At 35.2% G+C, this 20172-nt stretch overlaps 1 protein-coding gene and 2 non-coding genes across 3 annotated transcripts in view; all 3 read right to left on the bottom strand.

Moving 5' to 3' along the window:
- Window positions 1-20172, bottom strand: part of LOC140140044 (uncharacterized) — a 110740-nt gene that overhangs the window by 31621 nt on the left and 58947 nt on the right. The window contains exons 6-8 of the mRNA XM_072161855.1: window positions 17853-17987; window positions 3831-3959; window positions 1214-1375 (exon numbers count right to left, since the gene is read on the bottom strand). Coding sequence (XP_072017956.1) covers window positions 1214-1375; window positions 3831-3959; window positions 17853-17987 — 426 coding nt within the window. The remainder of the gene's footprint in view (window positions 1-1213; window positions 1376-3830; window positions 3960-17852; window positions 17988-20172) is intronic.
- Trnav-cac (transfer RNA valine (anticodon CAC)) lies at window positions 646-718 on the bottom strand. The gene has a single exon. It is a non-coding gene; the product is annotated as a tRNA-Val (tRNA).
- Window positions 3151-3223, bottom strand: Trnav-cac (transfer RNA valine (anticodon CAC)). Its single transcript has one exon. It is a non-coding gene; the product is annotated as a tRNA-Val (tRNA).

The raw sequence follows: 20172 nt of genomic DNA, 5'->3' as shown, positions 1-20172 counted from the left end.
AGCATGACGCTAGTTTTAACGTGCTAATCAATGGAAGCGCGAACGCGTTGTGTACAAATCAATAGCGCATGCAATGGAAGAAACTACAACTTTTAAATTGGCACCTTCCTTGGGGTTTTGGATCGTCGTGTCTTTATTTCTTGAACAATTTCAACAAATGAGGTCTTACATTCGAGCTATATAAAAGATGCACCTATTGGCTGCTGGTTCCAATTATGACATATCTGTCTTTGTTTAGGATATACAGGGGGTAAACATAACTGGTACCTTAATTTTTTGATTTGGATTATAATGATCAGTAATGTCAATATTCTGATCGTAATTTGGTCTTGTTATTATCGTATATTGTGTTCAACTCTTCAGGTACACAATCTTCTCTCTATTGCCACGGAAATGAATGGATACCATCGTATTTTGTCGTATTGTGATGGCATAAAGTTAAAGTTAAATCCTTCCCAAGCCTTTCGGCCCATTGGGCGGCGCCTATCTCCGTTTCATAACCCTAGGCCACATGTCTGCAAGCAGAAAAGCTACAGTAGGGGGTTAGTCCACTGGTAGCCATGTGTTTAACTTTCCCTACTCCATTCTTTCAATGCCGAACGCCTGGCAAGAAGGCAGTAGGTATCATTTTTAAAGCCTTTGGTATGGCCCGGCCGGGATTCGAACCCGCGACCTCCCGATCGTGAGGCGGACGCTCTAACCACTAGGCCACCACGCCGGCATCGTATTCTAATAACTGCTCTGCTGTAGTCTAATTCATGGCAGATCCATTCTGAGAACATTGTTGCTGCGAATAAAATGCTACTAATAGGGCTACCTAAAAGTAAAATATTATTTTGTATGTCAACGCTAATCTATTACTAGGTAATGCAGACGGTTTGACGCAAAAATTATGATCCGGAAGTGCATTCCATATTTCGGCTGCAATACATGATCTAGTGTGGCTGACCAAGTTAGATGTGGGCACTTGTAAAGGGTAACTCTGAACTTGTAAATGATGGCTCTGAAAAAAGCCGTCCAACCATAACCATTCATACACCACTATAGACGATATGACCTTGATATTCCACACAGGGAGTGTGAAATTTCAAATGGGGTCACCTGAATAGGTGACTCTTATTTGAAATATTCACCCCTATGTTGGAGATTAAGTTCATGTCTTCCATAGTGGGTGTACGGATTTCAACTGTAATAACCCGTCCATTCAACTCACCTGTACATGTTTCACCGTCGCCTTCAAAGCCTCTTGGACAAGTACCACATTTGAATAGTTTGACAATCTTGGTGTTCTGGAAATCTATGGTATCCACATTCAGTGGGACATTAAAACATTCTACATCATGGAAGCATGGACGGTCTGAGCATCGTCTTGGATCTGTATGTGAAAAGGGAGAAGATAATATTGTAACTCGCATGGTTTATATTTCGTGTCTTCTTTCCTTCCTTTTTCCCTATTGTATTACATCTAGGCACATGTATTACGATGACGTTTCGTAAGTTGAAAAAGTCATCGTAAGTTACGATTACGCACATGCCTACATCATAACTTACGACGCATATCGTAAAGTTAATTTATAATTCACTAGCTACGACTATTGTAAAAAAAGGACTCGTAAGTTACGATTACACACATACCTACATCGTAACTTACGACGCATATCGTAAAGTTAATTTATAATTCACTAGCTACGACTATTGTAAAAAGTACTCGTAAGTTACGATTACGCACTTGCCTACATCGTAACTTACGACGCATATCGTAAAGTTAATTTATAATTCACTAGCTGCGACTATTATAAAACGTACTCGTAAGTTTGCGACTGCTCAACTTGAGTCAAGATCACAACTCAACAAATTGAGTAAAACATTACTCAAATTGAGGAAATACTACCCAACATTGAGCACATATTGATAAATAGTAGGCCCTACTCAACATAATATTGAGGGTATTATTTATTAATATGAGCTCAATATTATTTACTCGATTTGGGTAATTTTCAACTCAATTTTTTACTCAAGTTTAGTAAAATATTTCTAAGAGCATTTCCGAGAGTGATGTATTCAGTAGTTACTTATTGTCTCAATCCACATACACACGGGTCAAAAGGTCAACTTATCAACAATGGTGACTGTGCGAAATTGAAGTATTATGTATCTAGGTGGTATCAAATGTCAATTTACACGTAAATCTATCTGATAACATACAAAGATCTAGAAAAGATCCAAAGATGTTCTTGACGACATAATTAAAACAAAAATCACATCATAAAACGTGCCACACGATTATGAATCACTGTCAATTACGACCTGTCAAACACTGGATGATGAGCAATGTTGACTTCCTACTGATTAGAAATTTAAGAAAACTTTGGGAAAAGTTGTCAGATTTGAAGGTCATGAGCATACACCGACTGCTGTCATCTATTGCGTGATCTACTGGGTATTACAATTACTAGTGACATGAGTGGTTCAGTGTCATTGCGTGATCTCCTGGGTATTACTAGTGACATGAGAGGTTCGGTGTCATTGCGTGATCTCCTGGGTATTACTAGTGACATGAGAGGTTCGGTGTCATTGCGTGATCTCCTGGGTATTACTAGTGACATGAGAGGTTCGGTGTCATTGCGTGATCTCCTGGGTATTACTAGTGACATGAGAGGTTCGGGGAGAATCGGTATTCATTGGGGATTGGACAAGATCCAGTGAGACTGTTACGTCATTATGATTGTTTTTTGTATAACATTACACAGTTGAGAACAATGGGATTCAGGTGGTAATCAATGTCTTTCTACGCAAAAAAGTTAGCGTATTATATGGAATATTTTCCTCTAAAAGAAAACTGTATTAAAATGTGATATTCCATTATATTCACTTTAGGTCAGCCAAAGCAGATTTACTTCGCAGTATTCAGCAATAGCGTATTATGTTACAGCTATTTAAAAAAAAGTTAAATCCTTCCCAAGCCTTTCGGCCCATTGGGCGGCGCCTATCTCCGTTTCATAACCCTAGGCCACATGTCTGCATGAGCAGAAAATCTATAGCAGGGGGTTAGTCCACTGGTAGCCATGTGTTTAACTTTCCCTACTCCATTCTGTTAATGCCGAATGCCTGGCAAGAAGGCAGTAGGTATCATTTTTAAAGCCTTTGGTATGGCCCGGTCGGGATTCGAACCCGCGACCTCCCGATCGTGAGGCGGACGCTCTAACCACTAGGCCACCACGCCGGTATTATACAGGCCTTACATAATGTTACTTTGATGTTATCGTAATATTCATGCTTCTAAAATCTCACTATATTCAATTGTTCTTGCAACTGAATGCTTTCACCCTTTTGTTTCCTTTATGATATTGTTCTGTTAAGCTTTAACTTAGTATTCAAACTAGCATGTGTTTTGGCCAATATGTTATTGTAGTGTGAAGCCAAATTGCAGTTTACTTTGCCATCTAGAAGATTTACCCGCTCTACTGGGAAACCCCTTACATCGAATGAAGAATGAATGCAGTTCATGTACAAATCTAAGTACGTGTACATTTGGAACTGCAAACTCTCTAGTGTGTCAAATCACACATGTGTTTCTGCACATCTGCCGTGAACGTGACATCCCGGTAAAAACATAACGAACAATTTACAGTAGTTATATAAACTTGATTCAGGAATAAACCTGCCACACACATGGCACAAATAAATCAACAAAAATAAAAAAGATGGGAAAAACCAAACACATTAATGGATGAAATTAATTAATTAATGAATTCGGTTCCATTCGGTTCCGGCCGGTTTCTATTGTTCTAAACAATGGGATCCGGGCATGTGCCTTTTCTGGGACTTACCTATTGGTATACAGGTGCTCCCATCTCCAACGTACCCATCATTACAGATGCATTTAAACCCAGCTGGAGTCTCCACGCATCTCGCATTCACGTGACATTTCAATCCAAGATCTTCACACTGATTTCGGGCTGTTTTGAAAACAATAACAATAATTAAAGCAATTATGCAAATGAGAATCCATATATTACGTAATGTTATTACATGACGTATAAGTATAGAAGATAGAGAACAATTCATTTTTGACATTGTGTACAGTTAACTGATACTGTTGCAAGTGGTACAAAAATTACAGAATAAGTTCAGTTGTTACACAAATTAATATTTGTGGTAATCTAACGTTAAAAATGTATTATTACGCTATCAGACCATTTTACCCAAAATAAAACATATGTAGGCTACTTTAAGCATTTTTGCTGAGGTAAACATGCTAAATACTATTTAAAAGCAGGAAAGGAGCAATTAAAAAGATCAAAACCAATTTTGGAATATTTTCCAATTGTACCGTCATCTTCTAAATTAAGTTGCGTGCGGAAATCTCAACACAACATAACTTGACAGTTCAAAGATAGATGACAAATGTTTTGGTTTTTTATTGAACATGAATGTTACCAATTATTACTAATTGTAATATTTTCCATAGGGATATTTCAATTACAAACACAAGGGGATTAGTGCAAGAAGGTCCTATCTGCAAATAATTAAGGTACTAGTTACTTTTTACACCTGCATATATTAAAAAAATCACAGATATGTCATAATATTAGAACCAGCAGCCACTAGCGGCATATTTTTTAGCTCGTTAGACCTCATTCGTTGAAATCGTTCACGAAAACAAAATAAAGACAAGATGATAAAAAAACAAAAAAAAACAATGAAGATTCAAATTCAAAAGTTGTAGTTTGCTCCATTGCATGCCCTATTGATTTGTACACAATGCGTTCTCGAACAATAGAACTAGCACCATGCTTTCTATTGATTAACCCATCAAAGCTAGCGTCGTGCTTTCATTGATAAGAACATAAAAGTGCAATTTTTGATTTCGTTCCTTACGTAGGTTTTACATCACCGTTTCTTTAATTCTTAACCAATTTCAACAATTGAGGTCTAAATCAGAGCTACAGGGTACTTGTACTGGCTGCTTGTTTTAATTGTGACATATTTGTCTTTGTTCAAGATATAGCATGGTTTCCTGTATAATTGACTACCTAGGTGAAGTTACCAGAACAATTGCTAATAGTAACCAAACGCCAACAATGACCAATGCTCTTGACCAAGAGGGCTCGTTGTTTCATGTTTCGTAAAACACGATACAGTTGATTGGCCACAAGAAAATCGCATATCTATGGCAACTGTACAAGCATCAATGATAACATTTCATGCGCATCTGTCTGTCAATCATCAATAAGGCTCCATTTTCAATGATATCAGATCTCAAGTTCAGGAAGCTTTTAATGAATGATTTTTCCTCTGATTAACAGAAGCCATGTAATGGGAAATATGATGCAGAGTGAATGGAACAGAAAACAAGGCGTGCTTTTGTGTTAGACACGAAAGAAAGATGTCATGCTGTACTTTTAAAGGGGAACGATCCGATATCACCCCTACCTTAATGAGTGTTCATAATTTATGTTATAATTTCTGCAGAGGTTATACATGTTATAGGTTAACCATCACAATCAAAGTGACATTTTTCTTTCCTACAAATGCGTAATTGTTTATAGCCAAAGGCTTATTCAGTGATTTGGCACCTCAGCTGTTTTCCTTTTTTTCTCTTTTTTTTCCCTTACCTTTTTCCCCCTTATTTTTTTTTTTTTTGTTGTTTATCATTTAAAACATACATATTGATAATTTCAATGACCTATCTTATTGTTCACTCTAGCATTTTATAACAAAAAGTAGAGAAGTACAATATGTTTTCAGTTTATCAGAGAATGGCGGGATTTACGCCAATCAGGGTTTTCACTCATCACTACCATCATAATGTTCGAGCATGAGAGCACGTAACTTCTGCGTACTGTTGCGTCAGCATGGAACAACAAGCTCACGCGACTTAAGGCAACTATTATAAACTGTTGCGATTTGGTAGTTCACAGCATCTTGCGAATGGTAGTGAGCTTTGGCAAAAATTGCATTGATCAGTTCATAGCGAGTGTGTAGAAGAATCCAAATATCACAGATATACTTTTGTAAGTCCTGTAGTTCTTGAGTTATGTTGTAAAGAGGGCTGAAACAACAACACTTTTGTAAAACGTACATAACTCATTAACAACAATAAATCAAGCAAGTTTTCAAATTATATGATTTGTAGAATGAACTTTTGCAAAACACCAAAGTGTTATTTTTCAATAATATATTGATTTAGATAATGAAAATCGATTTTATTGGCTGCTTCGACCAACAATACCTCGTCTACCCTTAAAACCGTGATTGGTCAATTCTCATAAGATATGCTTGCTCCGGATAAGCATGTGGTCTGCGTAGTACGCTCGGCGCAAATACCGTAAAACATCGTCTACAAGCATATAGAGTGTTTTTGATGAAAGCTAAATTAACACTGTAAATATGCCAATACAATAGATTGGTAAATGAGTGAATGTTCTTAGTCATCCAGCATATAGTTTCAAACAGAATTTTGGAATTAAATCTAATACTGGAATTTACTTTTTGCAACTATTGTGACGTTGCGTCTGAAACCACCAGACTTCATCTACAAGTTGGTTCTCATGATAGAGAATTAATCAAACATTAATAATAAGTGTAAAGTGTAAACAAGTGTACATATAGACCTATGCTAGCTTGATGTTTTCTTTTCGGTAACGTGAATGGATGTGTACTCCATTCTGTAATAAAAGAAATATCACACGTGGTTCCGAAAAAAAAAGACTTTTAAAAATAGGTCAATTCCCTTGCAAGGATTAAATGTCTCTGAAAAGAGCCGTGCACTAGTAAAGGGCTGTGTGTAAACATGATATGAAGTAGTACATTTCATTGTGTTTTACTCTATAAATGTAAATAATGTTTATTATGAAAATAATATTAATATAATAATTTTTTGAGATACCTCCTGTATTGTGTTATTCACGTTGAAATCCATACTCCCCCGGCTATTTGAAGACATGGTCATTTAATATCTACATTCGCTGTGTGGGAGATTGAGGTCACGTCCTTTCATAGGGGGTGCATGGATTTGAACTCGAATAGCCAATTGATTCTGCATGATGCAGATGATTCACTTCTTTACTCACTCCTTGTACCAGACTCAACTTGATATTTTGATCAAATAATAAAACAAAGGGAAAGACTAATGACAACTATGCTTCTCTTCTCCCTTTTAATATTAATTGGACAAGACTGAAACAGGAAGTCGTGCAATCAGTACACCGCCCTCTGTCAGTAAATATACGTGCGCCATTTTGGGTATAAAGTGCGTGAAAGGGACATTTTTGAGTCATAATCTGTCCACAGCGATCACTTTTGTATATGCAATGCTTGAAAAATTACGATTTTGAGTCATAATTTCATAGAAACGCCGCTAATATTTGTTGGCAGTGCTGTGGGTATATGCCAAAATGTGATATAATTTTGTTTTAAATGTCTGTCGTTACTGGTACAAACACAATGCGTTGCATGACGACGCAGATGCTAAAAATAATGATTTTTCAGTCATTCTCCTTTATTCGTTATTTATGCATTCTTAGATTTCCCTTTGTTTTCGTCTTTATTTAACTCCAAAATCAAGTTCATGTTCTCGTGACATTTCCTTCGCAACATGAAATAGAGATTGATGTTGTACTAGTTGAACGAACGTGAATGCAATACGCAAATGAGAGATGCCACGTGATGCAGCAGTACCCAATCAGCACTCCTGAATAGCACGTAATTAACATCATGCGTTCACGTTCGTTCACCTATAGTGCTGTTTGCTGTCTTCGTCCTTCGCGTAACCGTAATTATTGATAAAACTACGATTTGCGCATTGAAAGATAAGGAGTAAGCAGTTATTTCCACATCCACGTTTCCTTTTCCTGAGTGCAATTTAAACTGTACTAAAATTGTGATAACTTGCTGGTCGTATACCTGGAACTTATCAAGAACAAGTGACGATTGTCCAATAATCTATCATTGCTTTCAACTTATCTTTAAACAAACTAACATGTACTTACAAAAGGTTGCACTTGCAAAAGACTATTATATAATTCAATCTAAATAATTATTTTTAAATGATTGTTTGATACAAAATTTATGGTTAAATGGTAAACTGCAATAGTATCAAAATTGCATATTTACTTTGAGCGACAAGTGTCTTATTTTACTGAATCATCCAAACTGAAATGTACACAGGTGGCAGTAGTTTGAGAGGAAATCTAGCAATTTTACGATTTAATAGTTTTGTTTGCTTTTAGTAAAAACACGTTTTAGATCTTGTCACTGCCAAAGGGCATCTATATATTCATCACAGATGGATCGAAGGAATGTCCTTACAGTCAAAAGCATGCAGGTATCACGTTGAAATATCAAATATACGAGCTGTCCTTTCATTCCTACACTCATAGAAATGACTTGTTCGCCTTGTTGGCGCAATTCAAAAGGAGTAAGTTTGGACAACTCAAAAATAGTGTAAAAGTTGCCAAAACAAAATTCATTTTAGTTATCCGAACTTAAAAAATGCTGAAAAAGCTCAAAAAGTTACGTCAACTAATCAACTTTGTTGGCATTACTTAAAAAGTTGATGTAAGTCGTTGCGTCAACTTTTTAAGTAATGCGAACTTCTGAATTCAAGTTCAGGGAACTTAGAAAAATAAACAAGGTTCAAAGAACCAATTAGTTGAGTTATTGTAACTCAACATGTAAGTTGATGTAACTCGTTCATATTAAGTTACTGGTACTTATTGTTTTGAGTTATTCCAATTTGGTACTTTGTTACTTAATTCACGTAATCATGGTAATTGGATCATTTTCTGCACAATTAGCAGTATTCAAATTTTTATTTTTGTAATCAGTGCAAAATTTTGTATACTATAGCACACCTCTAGAAAATTATGCTAACCTAGGCTAGTTTCATTTTCTGAGTTGTAACAACTCAATAAAGTAAGTGCAAATGAGTGCGACCAACATAATGATATCGAGTCAGCGTTACTCAAAATTGTACGCGTTGGCATTACTCGGAAAGTTGACGTAACGACTTACATCAACTTACTGAGTAATGCCAACGAACAATTTCTATGAGTGTATAGGCCTATATATTACAAAATCTTTTCTTTCCTCTTGACATGTCAAAATGCTTCCCATCAAAGTTCCGGCACCCAATTCCAATATTTTGCATATTTTTTAAATAATATTTTATAATGTGTCTTTCATCCATTTTGGTTTGTAGCAAAACATCTGTCGTTTTGAACAAAATCAAAAGACAAATTTGCATTTCTTGCAACATTTCCATTCCAAATATTTCATTTTCTGCCTTTGTTACTTTTAAAATTGATAATGAAAACAAAGGTTTTCCCGCCAAATTTTCCCGCCAAATGCAATCCGGCGTGCATCGGTTGCATTCAATGGATAATGTAACAGTCTGAAAGAAGTCTCTAGACCTGTCCGCAATTAATATATGCGAGGGACATTCCAAAATGATTCAAGATATAAATATACACATTTTAACTTCTTGTGGTCCCATTCTACCCAATCTGTTTTCCCGCTCTTATCTAATATATTCCTCTTGAATTTGGATCCGAAGAAGGAACAACACTCTTCATAATTAAAATATGGCTCGAAAATGAAATGTTTCATAAATTAAATTAAATTAAATTAAAGCGGAAACTAACTGTATCACTTTTGCTGATTGATTGAGATTATTAAACCTGATATATTACGGTAGCATTTCCAATATTGATAACGAGTATAATATAGTAAAGAAAATAATGGTAAGGAAGGGTTTTGATCCGTGAAAGGTCGATCCGGCGTCTGTCCATGACAAAAAGTGCAAGTCAACAAAATAGATGCTTGGTTGTTATGAAAAGGACATACCTGATGCTACAGGTTGTCCATCGAGATTCAGGGATGGATTGTTTTTGTACTAAAATTATATTATAAGGTACGTTTTCAGTGCCAGGTGGTGGTCGCATTGCATTCTCTAAATTCAGTAAATTTTCATCGTCAACCGTGTAATTGAATGGGATTATTTTGAAATTTTAAAACGCTTGAAATATCCCAAACAAGCAGGCCTATGTTAATAAATAATATAAATACAAGCTAAAACCGTTGGGGTTCGATAATGAACCCCACAAAACTAACCGAGTAGGCTTATATATGGAAAATGCCATACGGCCGGGCGGTTTCACAAGTTGCCGGCTCAATCATGACACTCGCTGCCTGAATACCAAAGCAAAAGGGTGTGGCTAATAATACATACCCTCGTATTTGAGGAATCCCTTATCTAATTCTGCACATTTAAGTACACTAGCTACATAAATATCATGTTTAGTTAAATTAAAATATGTTTATGTAGAATTTGTAATATAATATAACAAACATAAAATGACGAACATTTTTGTTATTGCATTGTTGTTTGCAAAGACGTTTGGAAGAAGTTTGAGTTCTCACACACGAGTGCACTTTGGATAAACAAAAAGCAACATTTCAAACCTTTTTATGTGCCGAAATAAATAGCACATGGGAAAGATAGTTATAAAGCATGTTGTCTCGTTTATATATATCCTACTGACGTTTTGGTCGAAAAGGTGAATTTTCAATAAGTGTTAGTGCGTAGCCATGGTAGTATACTTTCAATTGTTAGATTTGACTATACTGTGTATGGCATTTATTATATAGGCCTATACCATCCGAATATCTTGCAGTCAATAGCACATTCTTTTATATTCATTTTTGTCATATATTATTTCAATTATTATTGTCAAATATTATTTAGCGTCAAATGCCTCACTTTATTTTTTTATATCTATACAATACTGTTATATTGATGGGTGTATAACATCCTTGGTGATATAACCAGCTATCGGATGTATTGTAAGACGACCGCCCTCAGTGGTGACACCCTAATAAAAGTGCAGCATTTACTTCCCTAACTACTTTCAGTATTTTGGCAATCACTTTTCAGTGCAATATTCTTAGTTAGCCTAATCATTGTATATCGTGAGAAAGCAACCAGTTACAACATATTACCACACTTCATACTTATCCACACACGTTTTTGGTTAAAATAATCACAAATACAAAGTGCTTTTAAGTGTGCACTGTTCTAAATAAAACTTTTCTTGTACGGATTCGCAAAATAAGTGAACCATTTGATGCCAAAGGCGACATATGGCTTTTATATAGTATCCCATCAGTATAGCTACTACATCTTTGCATCTATATAAGACTTAATATAATACTCAGACAGATATATCGAGTCTAGACGATCATGTCGTATGACCTATTGCTACATTGAATCATCTCTCCTGAATTAGTGTGTTGCAAGTCCGAAAATATTGTATTAACAGTTTGTATTGTGCCATTTCCGAATCCTGTACTTTTTTTACTTTCGTGAACTCCAATTTTAGATGTTAAGGGTGATGATTAGAGTTAGTTATGCTAAGGTTATGGTTAGGGGAAGGTAGCAAGTGAGTATTAGAGTTATAGTATTTAGATCTACTAGATGGCACTGAACGGAATGGGCGAGGACAAAATACTAATAATATCTTATCGCGTCTCCCTTGCCATAGACTTCTCTGTAGTCCACTTGTCCATTTTACATACTCTGGCTATTACATTTAAGTATAACTTGAACTCTAATTTGTTTTAATTTGTGTGCAATTGATAGATTTTCATATCTGATCTTTTCAGTCACCGTACTCCTTCAATAAACTGTAGATTCCAAAATCAGAATTGTTCAGTATTGAAGTGAGCCATTATCATGCAAGATATGTTGCATTTAATACCATATGCCTACATACTTCACTTTTTCTGTCACTAACTATAATAAACTTTCATGACCATTTTTATTTATCAAAATTCCACTATGGCATAGTCTATACCCTTGGCTAGGTATTTAAAGAGTTTTCGAATTGTTTTTCTAATATTATTCTCCGAAATTTATTTAAACTTATGTAGTAATCATTTTCATAACACTTGCATAAGATAAGATGATCCTATAGTTTGAAATTTACAAAGTTACTCACCAACTATCACTCTATACAACTTAAGGGATCTAGAATTAGCGTTTATGGCATTTCAACAGTATTTTTTGTGGGACATGAGAGCACCTCAGACGTATCGAATTGCATTCTGAATACGAAGCATGTCTTTCTGATATCAAATAATTTTCATTTTTGAAATTCACGATATAATACAAATTTTATGACAAATTATTAAAATTTGATATTTTTCAAATTTTGATATATAACAGTCCTCGAAATAAATTTTATAAATCTAATGATATATTCTTAAAGTGTATGTAGCTGGGAGGAAAAGCCGACGATCAATTGGAAATTTTGACCTTTTATATTAAAGATATGGATTTTTTCCCCAAAAAGACCTATTTTTTGTTGGTGTTTGGGGAAAAAAATCCATATCTTCAATACGAAAGGTCAAAATTTTCAATTGATCGTCGGCTTTTCATCCCACCTACATACATATTAAGTATAAATCATCAGATTTATAAAGTTTACTTCAAGTACTGTTAAATATCAAAAATATCAATTTTAATGATTTGCCATAAAATGTGTATTACATTGCGAATTTCAAAAATCAAAATTATTTGATATCAGAAGGACATTCTTCGTATTCAGAATGCAATTCGATATGTCTGATGTGCTCTAATGTCCCACAATAAATACTGTCCAAAGGTTCATACCCCACCCCTTAAACGTTTTAAATTTTAATGATAATGATTTAATCAAATTGTATTGTGTGATATCCACGATTTACTCATTTAACACTTTTAAGTTAAAATTAAAATTGCGCACACTTTTGATGACCTCATGCGTGCAGATTACTTCCCTTCCGTAGTTCTCTACTTGGGGTGGGAAATGAATTAGGTCTATTTTAGATTTTCTTGGAAGAGAAACATAATATACTGCGCCAATAAAATATCCTTACACTTGGAAAAATAATCACAATTTCAAAACTGGACAATATTGGGTTAAATGTGTTTAATAATTTTTTTTAATAGATACACTATCTAATCCTGCACATTATGACACCAAATTGAATCCAATGTGACCTCAAGAAGTAAATTGAATAGACGAAGGTCCAGTTTTAAATGTGACAAACTGGCCTATACAAGGCGCAAAAAGATTCCAACAAGCGAAACAAAGAGACCATACAGTTTCTTCAATGAAGCGTTATTTAAAGCAGTTTTTATTTCAGTTTTTACTTCTCTGTACTTTTCATAACTTTCATTTTATTTGTGAGTTCTTTTGTTTCAGTTTTCTTTTGTTCCTTTTGTTTTAAATTAAAGCCAAACGCATAAATTAGCCACTCACCACTCTCAAACCAGATGTCTAGTCTGTGGAGTTTTGAATAGGCCAGTTTGTCACTTTTAAAACTGGACCTTCGTCTAATCAAATGCTTGTAAGTTTGCTTCTTGAAGTCACATTGGATTCAATATGGTGTCATAATGTGCAGGAATAGCTAGTGCATCTATTAAAAAAACAAATTTACCCTAATATGGTTCAGTTTGGGAATTGTGATTATTTTTCCAAGTGTAAGGATACTTTATTGGCGCAGTATAGAAGCATTTTACTTGTTATTCGAACATCGTACTTTTAACAAGGAACATTTCACGGTATTGAACTATACTAAAAACAACAATAACTTATTCTCAATTACAATTTTGTGAAAAATATTATCATTAGCGTATTAGAAATCAACATAAATCAGGTCATTCAGGATTTAATAACAGGTTAATTATGTTTTTCAACAACTTCAAAATTCATTGAATTGTAGAGGGCACGGATAATAATTGATCTTACAATGTACTTCTTATAAAATGTTATCTGAAATAAAACACTTATTAATATTCTGTAACTCCATATACTGGATTGATTGAAATTATACGAGTGTTATTATAAATAGCCCCACTTGTGAAAATAATTCATTATATATTATATCCTTCTTAAGGTTAGCAACTATTTTAAACTGTTGCAAATTGGTATAGTTCATAGCATCTTGCGAATGGTAGTGAGCTTTGGCAAAATTTGCATTGATTATGTCATAGCGAGTGTGTAGAATTAAGAATTCAAATATCACGGATATACTTTTGTAGGACCTGTGGTTCTTGAGTTATACAAACATACATACATACATACATACATACATACAAATGAGATTTATAAGGCGCCTATTCAATAAGATCTGGTTATGTTGTAAAGAGGGCTGAAACAACAACACTTTTGTAAACGTACATAACTCATTAACAACAATAAATCAAGCAAGTTTTCAAAATATTAGTATGTGATTTGTAGAATGGCTTTTGCAAACATCAAGGCGATTTTTTGATGCTTCGACCAACAATACCTTGTATGTACTCTTAAGTATACACTCCTGATAAATTTGACCGACCACGTGAAAATCGTCATTTTCCTACTTTTTTCCTCAATCTAATATTTTGGTGTACAAATATCCTATTGTCAGTTGGCAGACAATTTTGATCTTCTGACTAATTTTGTTTCCCGCCATCAGGTGTTAACCATCGTCTGCGTCGTATCATGTCCTCATTTGTTATGGCATCTGATGGTGTATTTTACCTGTAAGTTCTAACAGGTGTTAATACTGTAGCAACTCGTTTGCCCTAGGTGTCTTGTCTTAAGTTAACTTTTTCACCTATTATTAAGGTTCTGTTTGTACAAGCAACTAGCATGTAGCGTGCATTCCTCAAGAGATTATAAGGCGTATGGGAGAGATAGGTTTCGAAGTATACCTATCTAAACCTCATCTACCGGACCTACTTTATGCACCTGACTTTGATTTTGGATTGCAAAGTTTTGTGGGAAAATTCAAGACAGTATTCCTGAGGTTGCCAATTCAAGGCTAACTCCTGATTCCAGAAAAATTCAGCACTAGTTTTTTTAAGACAAAAATAAATATATAATCCTGTTTTTACCAAATGAAACATAACTATAAATTTCAATCCTTTAGCTTGTTCTAACTGGCAATAAAATTACCAAAATAATCTTTTTTCTAAACAGAGTTTAGAAATACTTGAACATTCTTATCGAAAATTTAAATTTAGTGCCATACTGCCATATGTTATATCATCCTATGATGTAGGTATATAAACACCTCAAAAAAAGCAACTAACCCCCCCCCCCCCTTAAATAACGGCCATTATTCAAAAACGGGCTATTGTATTACAAGTCTGTAAAATGCGTTGGAAGCAGAATTTATGTCTGCGTATTTTGACACCTCATTTGATACGATAGCCCCGAAAACAATAAAACACCAGTCAATTTAATGTAGCGAGGTCCAGATTTGAAAGTTGCACTTGCATACAATACAAAAACACTCAGATATCATTACACAGATTTCCTTCCATTATACTGAATACAAAATCAATACAATTTACTGCAACTTTCATATCTTGGGTTACATTGATTTAAATGTACGCTGTGACGTCAGTATTTAGTCAATTGCAACAAACCAGGTGTCAAAATGTGCAGAAATCAATTCTGCTTAATTCCAACGCATTTTACAGATTTGTAATACAATCGCCCGTTTTTGAAGAATGGTCATTATTTAAGGGGCGTAGTTACTTTTTTTGAGATGTTTATTATTTGAACTGCAGGGTCTATGGGCTGATAAAACAAAATCATTCCCTTGCAAAATTCTCCTGGTAAAATGATTAAGATAATTGATGAGACTGCTGTAGTACAAATTATATTCCGTTGCCGCAAAGGTCAATGCCATTGCGTGACCCAAATAACAATTAGTGACAATGATATTAAATCATTGAAGATTTTTCTTTGAGCTAACTGTTTAGATACAAACAAATATATATACGTAAATCTAAGCAACGCATTTTAACCCTCGTTTTACGAGCCATTTGTTGTAAAACAATCGGGGGTAGCAGCAACCCCCCAAAATGTTCTATCAAATGTATTGTTATGGCGTCATTTTACTAGAAACCTATGTTGTCATGTATGTGGGGTTCACCATCTCACCCTCCACCACATACTGGTCGACTTCACTTTTGGCGTTACGTCATAGTGGCATGGGAATACGTGCCCTTTACCCTCCCCCTCCCCATTGATTTGAAAATTTAGAAAATCTCATAGCAAAATTGCCGAAAAACAGCTTGCCATTGAAGTAAATATGGCATTTAAGACAAACGACTTCTAAGCCTGACACCTAATCCTGACCATCTAAATGCTATATACTTTTTGAACGAGTGCTATACTTTTTGAACGTATAACCCTAACCCTAATTAACCCTAACCCCTAACCCTAACATCTTACCCCTAACCCCTAACCCATGATTCTAATTTGCATATAGTGAAGTGATGTTTCTGTCGTAAATGCAAGATGAGCACAAAGAATGGATCTAGGATTAGCTTAATGCGTATGGGTATGAGTACAAGCATATATGCCGGATGAAAAACCTTAGTAGGCCGAGGTTCATGCCCCATTATGACTGAAGCAAAACAAAGAGAGTAAGCGATAGGCATGCATTAAGCAATAACTAGGGAAAACGTCAGCGAAAAGCATGCATACGAAAACAATAAATTCAGCACAGATTTGATGACATATTTTGAAAGAAATCACAATCAGTTGAAATTTCCACCCTCAAACTTTTAGGAAAAATGTAAGTTAGTCATATGATTCATTTGGACATCTCCGGATCTTCCTTAGTCTAGGGTGTTCTCCTTTATGTTTTGTCCAAAGATAAAAGCCAGATAATCTCGTCAAGAATATAGACATGGGCGGAAATGTATTGTCATCGCGCACATTCAAAAATTACTTTCTATGGATGATAGTGATGGGTACATTTATAACTATAGTAAAGCAATTTGTCAATTGTAATGTCCAGAAATTGTAGCATTCCTGTCCTGTCATGTCTAACGTCTGCATATTTTGTTATTTGCATAATGTTAAAAAAGTATATAGCATTTAGATGGTCAATGGTAGACCTGGGAAAAAAGAAAAGAAAAGCGCAGTATAGTGCGCTACACACAGGCATAACGCCTAGACGTTGATCCATAAGCCTCAGCACATTTTACAGGTTGTCGCTGACCACTACGTCCCACATCATTCCATAAACCATTTTTGAATCAGCTCCCCGAGTTCCGTACGGGTTACAACGAGACAATACCAGAATTACTGTCAGGCCTGCCCGATTTAAATTTCCCTCGCATTAAGGTGTGGGGTATGAACGTTTGGACAGTATTTATTGTGGGACATTAGAGCACATCAGACATATCAATTGCATTCTGAATACGAAGAATGTCATTCTGATATCAAATATTTTGATTTTTGAAATTCGCAATTTAATACACATTTTATGGCAAATCATTAAAATTGATATTTTGATATTTAACAGTACTTGAAGTAAACTTTATAAATCTGATGATTTATACTTAAAGTGTATGTAAGTGGGATGAAAAGCCGACGATCAATTGAAAATTTTGATCTTTCGTATTGAAGATATGGATTTTTTTCCCAAAACACCAAAAAAAATTATGTCTTTTTCGGAAAAAATCTATATCTTCAATATGAAAGGTCAAAATTTTTAATTGACCGTCGGCTTTTCCTCCCTGCTACATACACTTTAAGAATACATCATTAGATTTAGATAATTTACTTCGAGGACTGTTATATATCAAAAATTTGAAAAATATCACATTTTTATAATTTGTCATTATTTGTATTACATTGTGATTTTCAAAAAATAAAAATTATTTGATATCAGAAAGACATGCTTCGTATTCAGAATGCAATTCGATAGGTCTGAGGTGCTCTCATGTCCCACAAAAATACTGTCGAAACGCAATAAACGCTCATTTTAGATCCCTTAATAATATTGCACATTCTTACCTTTGCATTGTAACTTTCCATTGACCATACTGAAAGCGAATCCTTCTTTGCACATACACATCCAGTTGCCATAAGTATTAACGCATTGTTGGTCTGATGGACATTGTACCAAACCTTCTGCACACTCATCGATATCTAAAAGAACAAGAATTAATGAAATATATTGTTAATATTGTGTCATTATTTTTCTTCCTTGAACCTGTTGATTGACAGGCATTTCTTTGTTTCAGTGAAACAAATATTTTGCTATTCTTGTATCTGAAATATACGTAACTTTTGGTTTTAACTTCAGTAAACCCGTTCTCTTCTTTAGATCTTAGCCGTTTAGCAATTTTTAAAGAGCTGACGTTCTGATGCGTTTGCACCATGGACCATAATGACCTCATACCAATGGCATAGTTCAATAACCTCAATTAAACAATCATAGTGCAAAATTTGACCTCAAGTTGCAGAGTACGAGTTGTTGTACCCAATTTTTAAAGGTCATTCAATAAATGTGCAAATGTATTGGGCTTAAAGAAATGTGCCCTGATAGATGAGCATGTTGTGGATCTTGCAGGTTACTTTCAATAAAATCTCCTTGTGACATGTTATATTTATTTCTCGATCCATTTATCATCCGCTTGCTCCAATTAAACATTTTATATTTATACAGATTCTCAACCAACAGCCTTAGAGAAAATGAATCGGCAGATTTAGAATGATTTATCTTCCTTTTACTCACTCTTATACACCATTGATTTTGTATTGCTGTAACTCGTTATGAAGTACTATAGGGATGAGATCTTGACAAGCACTTCTTGCCGAATGGTTTAAATAAGTAACATGCCATATGAAGACAGTTTAAAACTGAACTGCTTTAGTCATGGTTGAGTTGGTATCGGGACACTATTTAAGTCGTGTCAATACGGAGGATAAACACGAAAGATTTTGGTCGGAATTTTGAGCGGAATTTGAAAGGTGTTAACCCCTGACCGTCCTCAACCCGTCCCGGTGTTCAAATGGACCCCAATGGAAATAAGCTTCAATAGAGACTTTCTTGGGTTATCCAGGGTTGTTAAAACCCGAACAAATCAAATCAAGAGGACTAGTGGAAATTATCCTGCAACCCCTCCAACTCTTCCCTAAGGTTAAGAAGCATTCGCTATAGTTGCAAATTATGCCCTTTCAAAACTGAGCACATACTTGAAGGTGGGACACACAGGAAATGTCAGATAACACATGTAACGATGTATGTATCACACCTGAGGATAAGAACGCTAAGGCGGTGACACAGAGGCGGTCTGGTTGACGATGGCACTCTTCCTCTGGCATGTTTAGAGGTGCTAAACTGTACTTTGAGCTATTACGAGGTCAGAATGTTGAGAAACATGACGTATTCTAAGATTATCTGTTTTGGCATGTTTGGTGAGAGGGTATTTTGTGTTAGTCGGTAAATCCAGATGACAGAAAGTAGAATCCTTTACAAAATAACGCGCATGTGCATCGGGGTTTGATGATGTATTCCAGAGGTCGGAATATGCGCAATCGAAATGCACTGATTTATAATGCGCTACGTACAGCCACAACGCATATGGTGATATACAGGCCTCAGCATACTTTACAGGTTGTTGCTGACCACTACCGGGCCCCATATCGTTCAATAAACCATTTAACGACTATAATATCAGGGACAAACCAGGGTTCGAACCCGCGATCACTCGCACCATAGACGAAGGCCTTATTGAGCTTAACAAGTACCTCGTGTTTATTATGTTTATTATGCATGTAAGTCGACTTATTTGTTTTTTTGATCATGGATAAACGATCTGGCACACAGAATCTATCGAGGTTCGGCGTTCGTTTGTCCAAATAAAAGAAAAGAAATAAGTTGAGAACCGACGGAGCTCGTTGAGGTTGTGAGTTTTATGACGGATAATGTTGTGAGGAGCGCAAAATGGGTTTTAAATTTCAAATGATTTTTGTATGTAGGTTTACAAGTTTTTTGGAAAAATCAATTCGATCCCAAAGGCACACGCTACGCACGCATTCAAACGGATATAACATTACCGCCATTAATAGCGTAATATAGTGTGCCTATTATTTGTAGGTTTATATATGCCTGTATGATAAATTAATTGGGACATTTGGAGACATGAACTTTTGACCTATTTTCTTTTTTGCTCATGTTATTTTCAAGGAAGTGATCATGTTTTAATTCTCCAATGCATCGTTAAGGTACATGTGTAACAGACACTACGGGGACAATTCTGTCAACATATATGAATCGTACTCTGCGCTTTATTTTTGTTGCTAGATTCCAAAATTAATGCTTCAAATT

Source organism: Amphiura filiformis, chromosome 18 (genome assembly GCF_039555335.1).
Source record: "Amphiura filiformis chromosome 18, Afil_fr2py, whole genome shotgun sequence".
Lineage (NCBI taxonomy): Eukaryota > Metazoa > Echinodermata > Ophiuroidea > Amphilepidida > Amphiuridae > Amphiura > Amphiura filiformis.
Note: the sequence above shows the minus strand (reverse complement) of the source record. Positions and strands in the feature narration are given on the sequence as shown.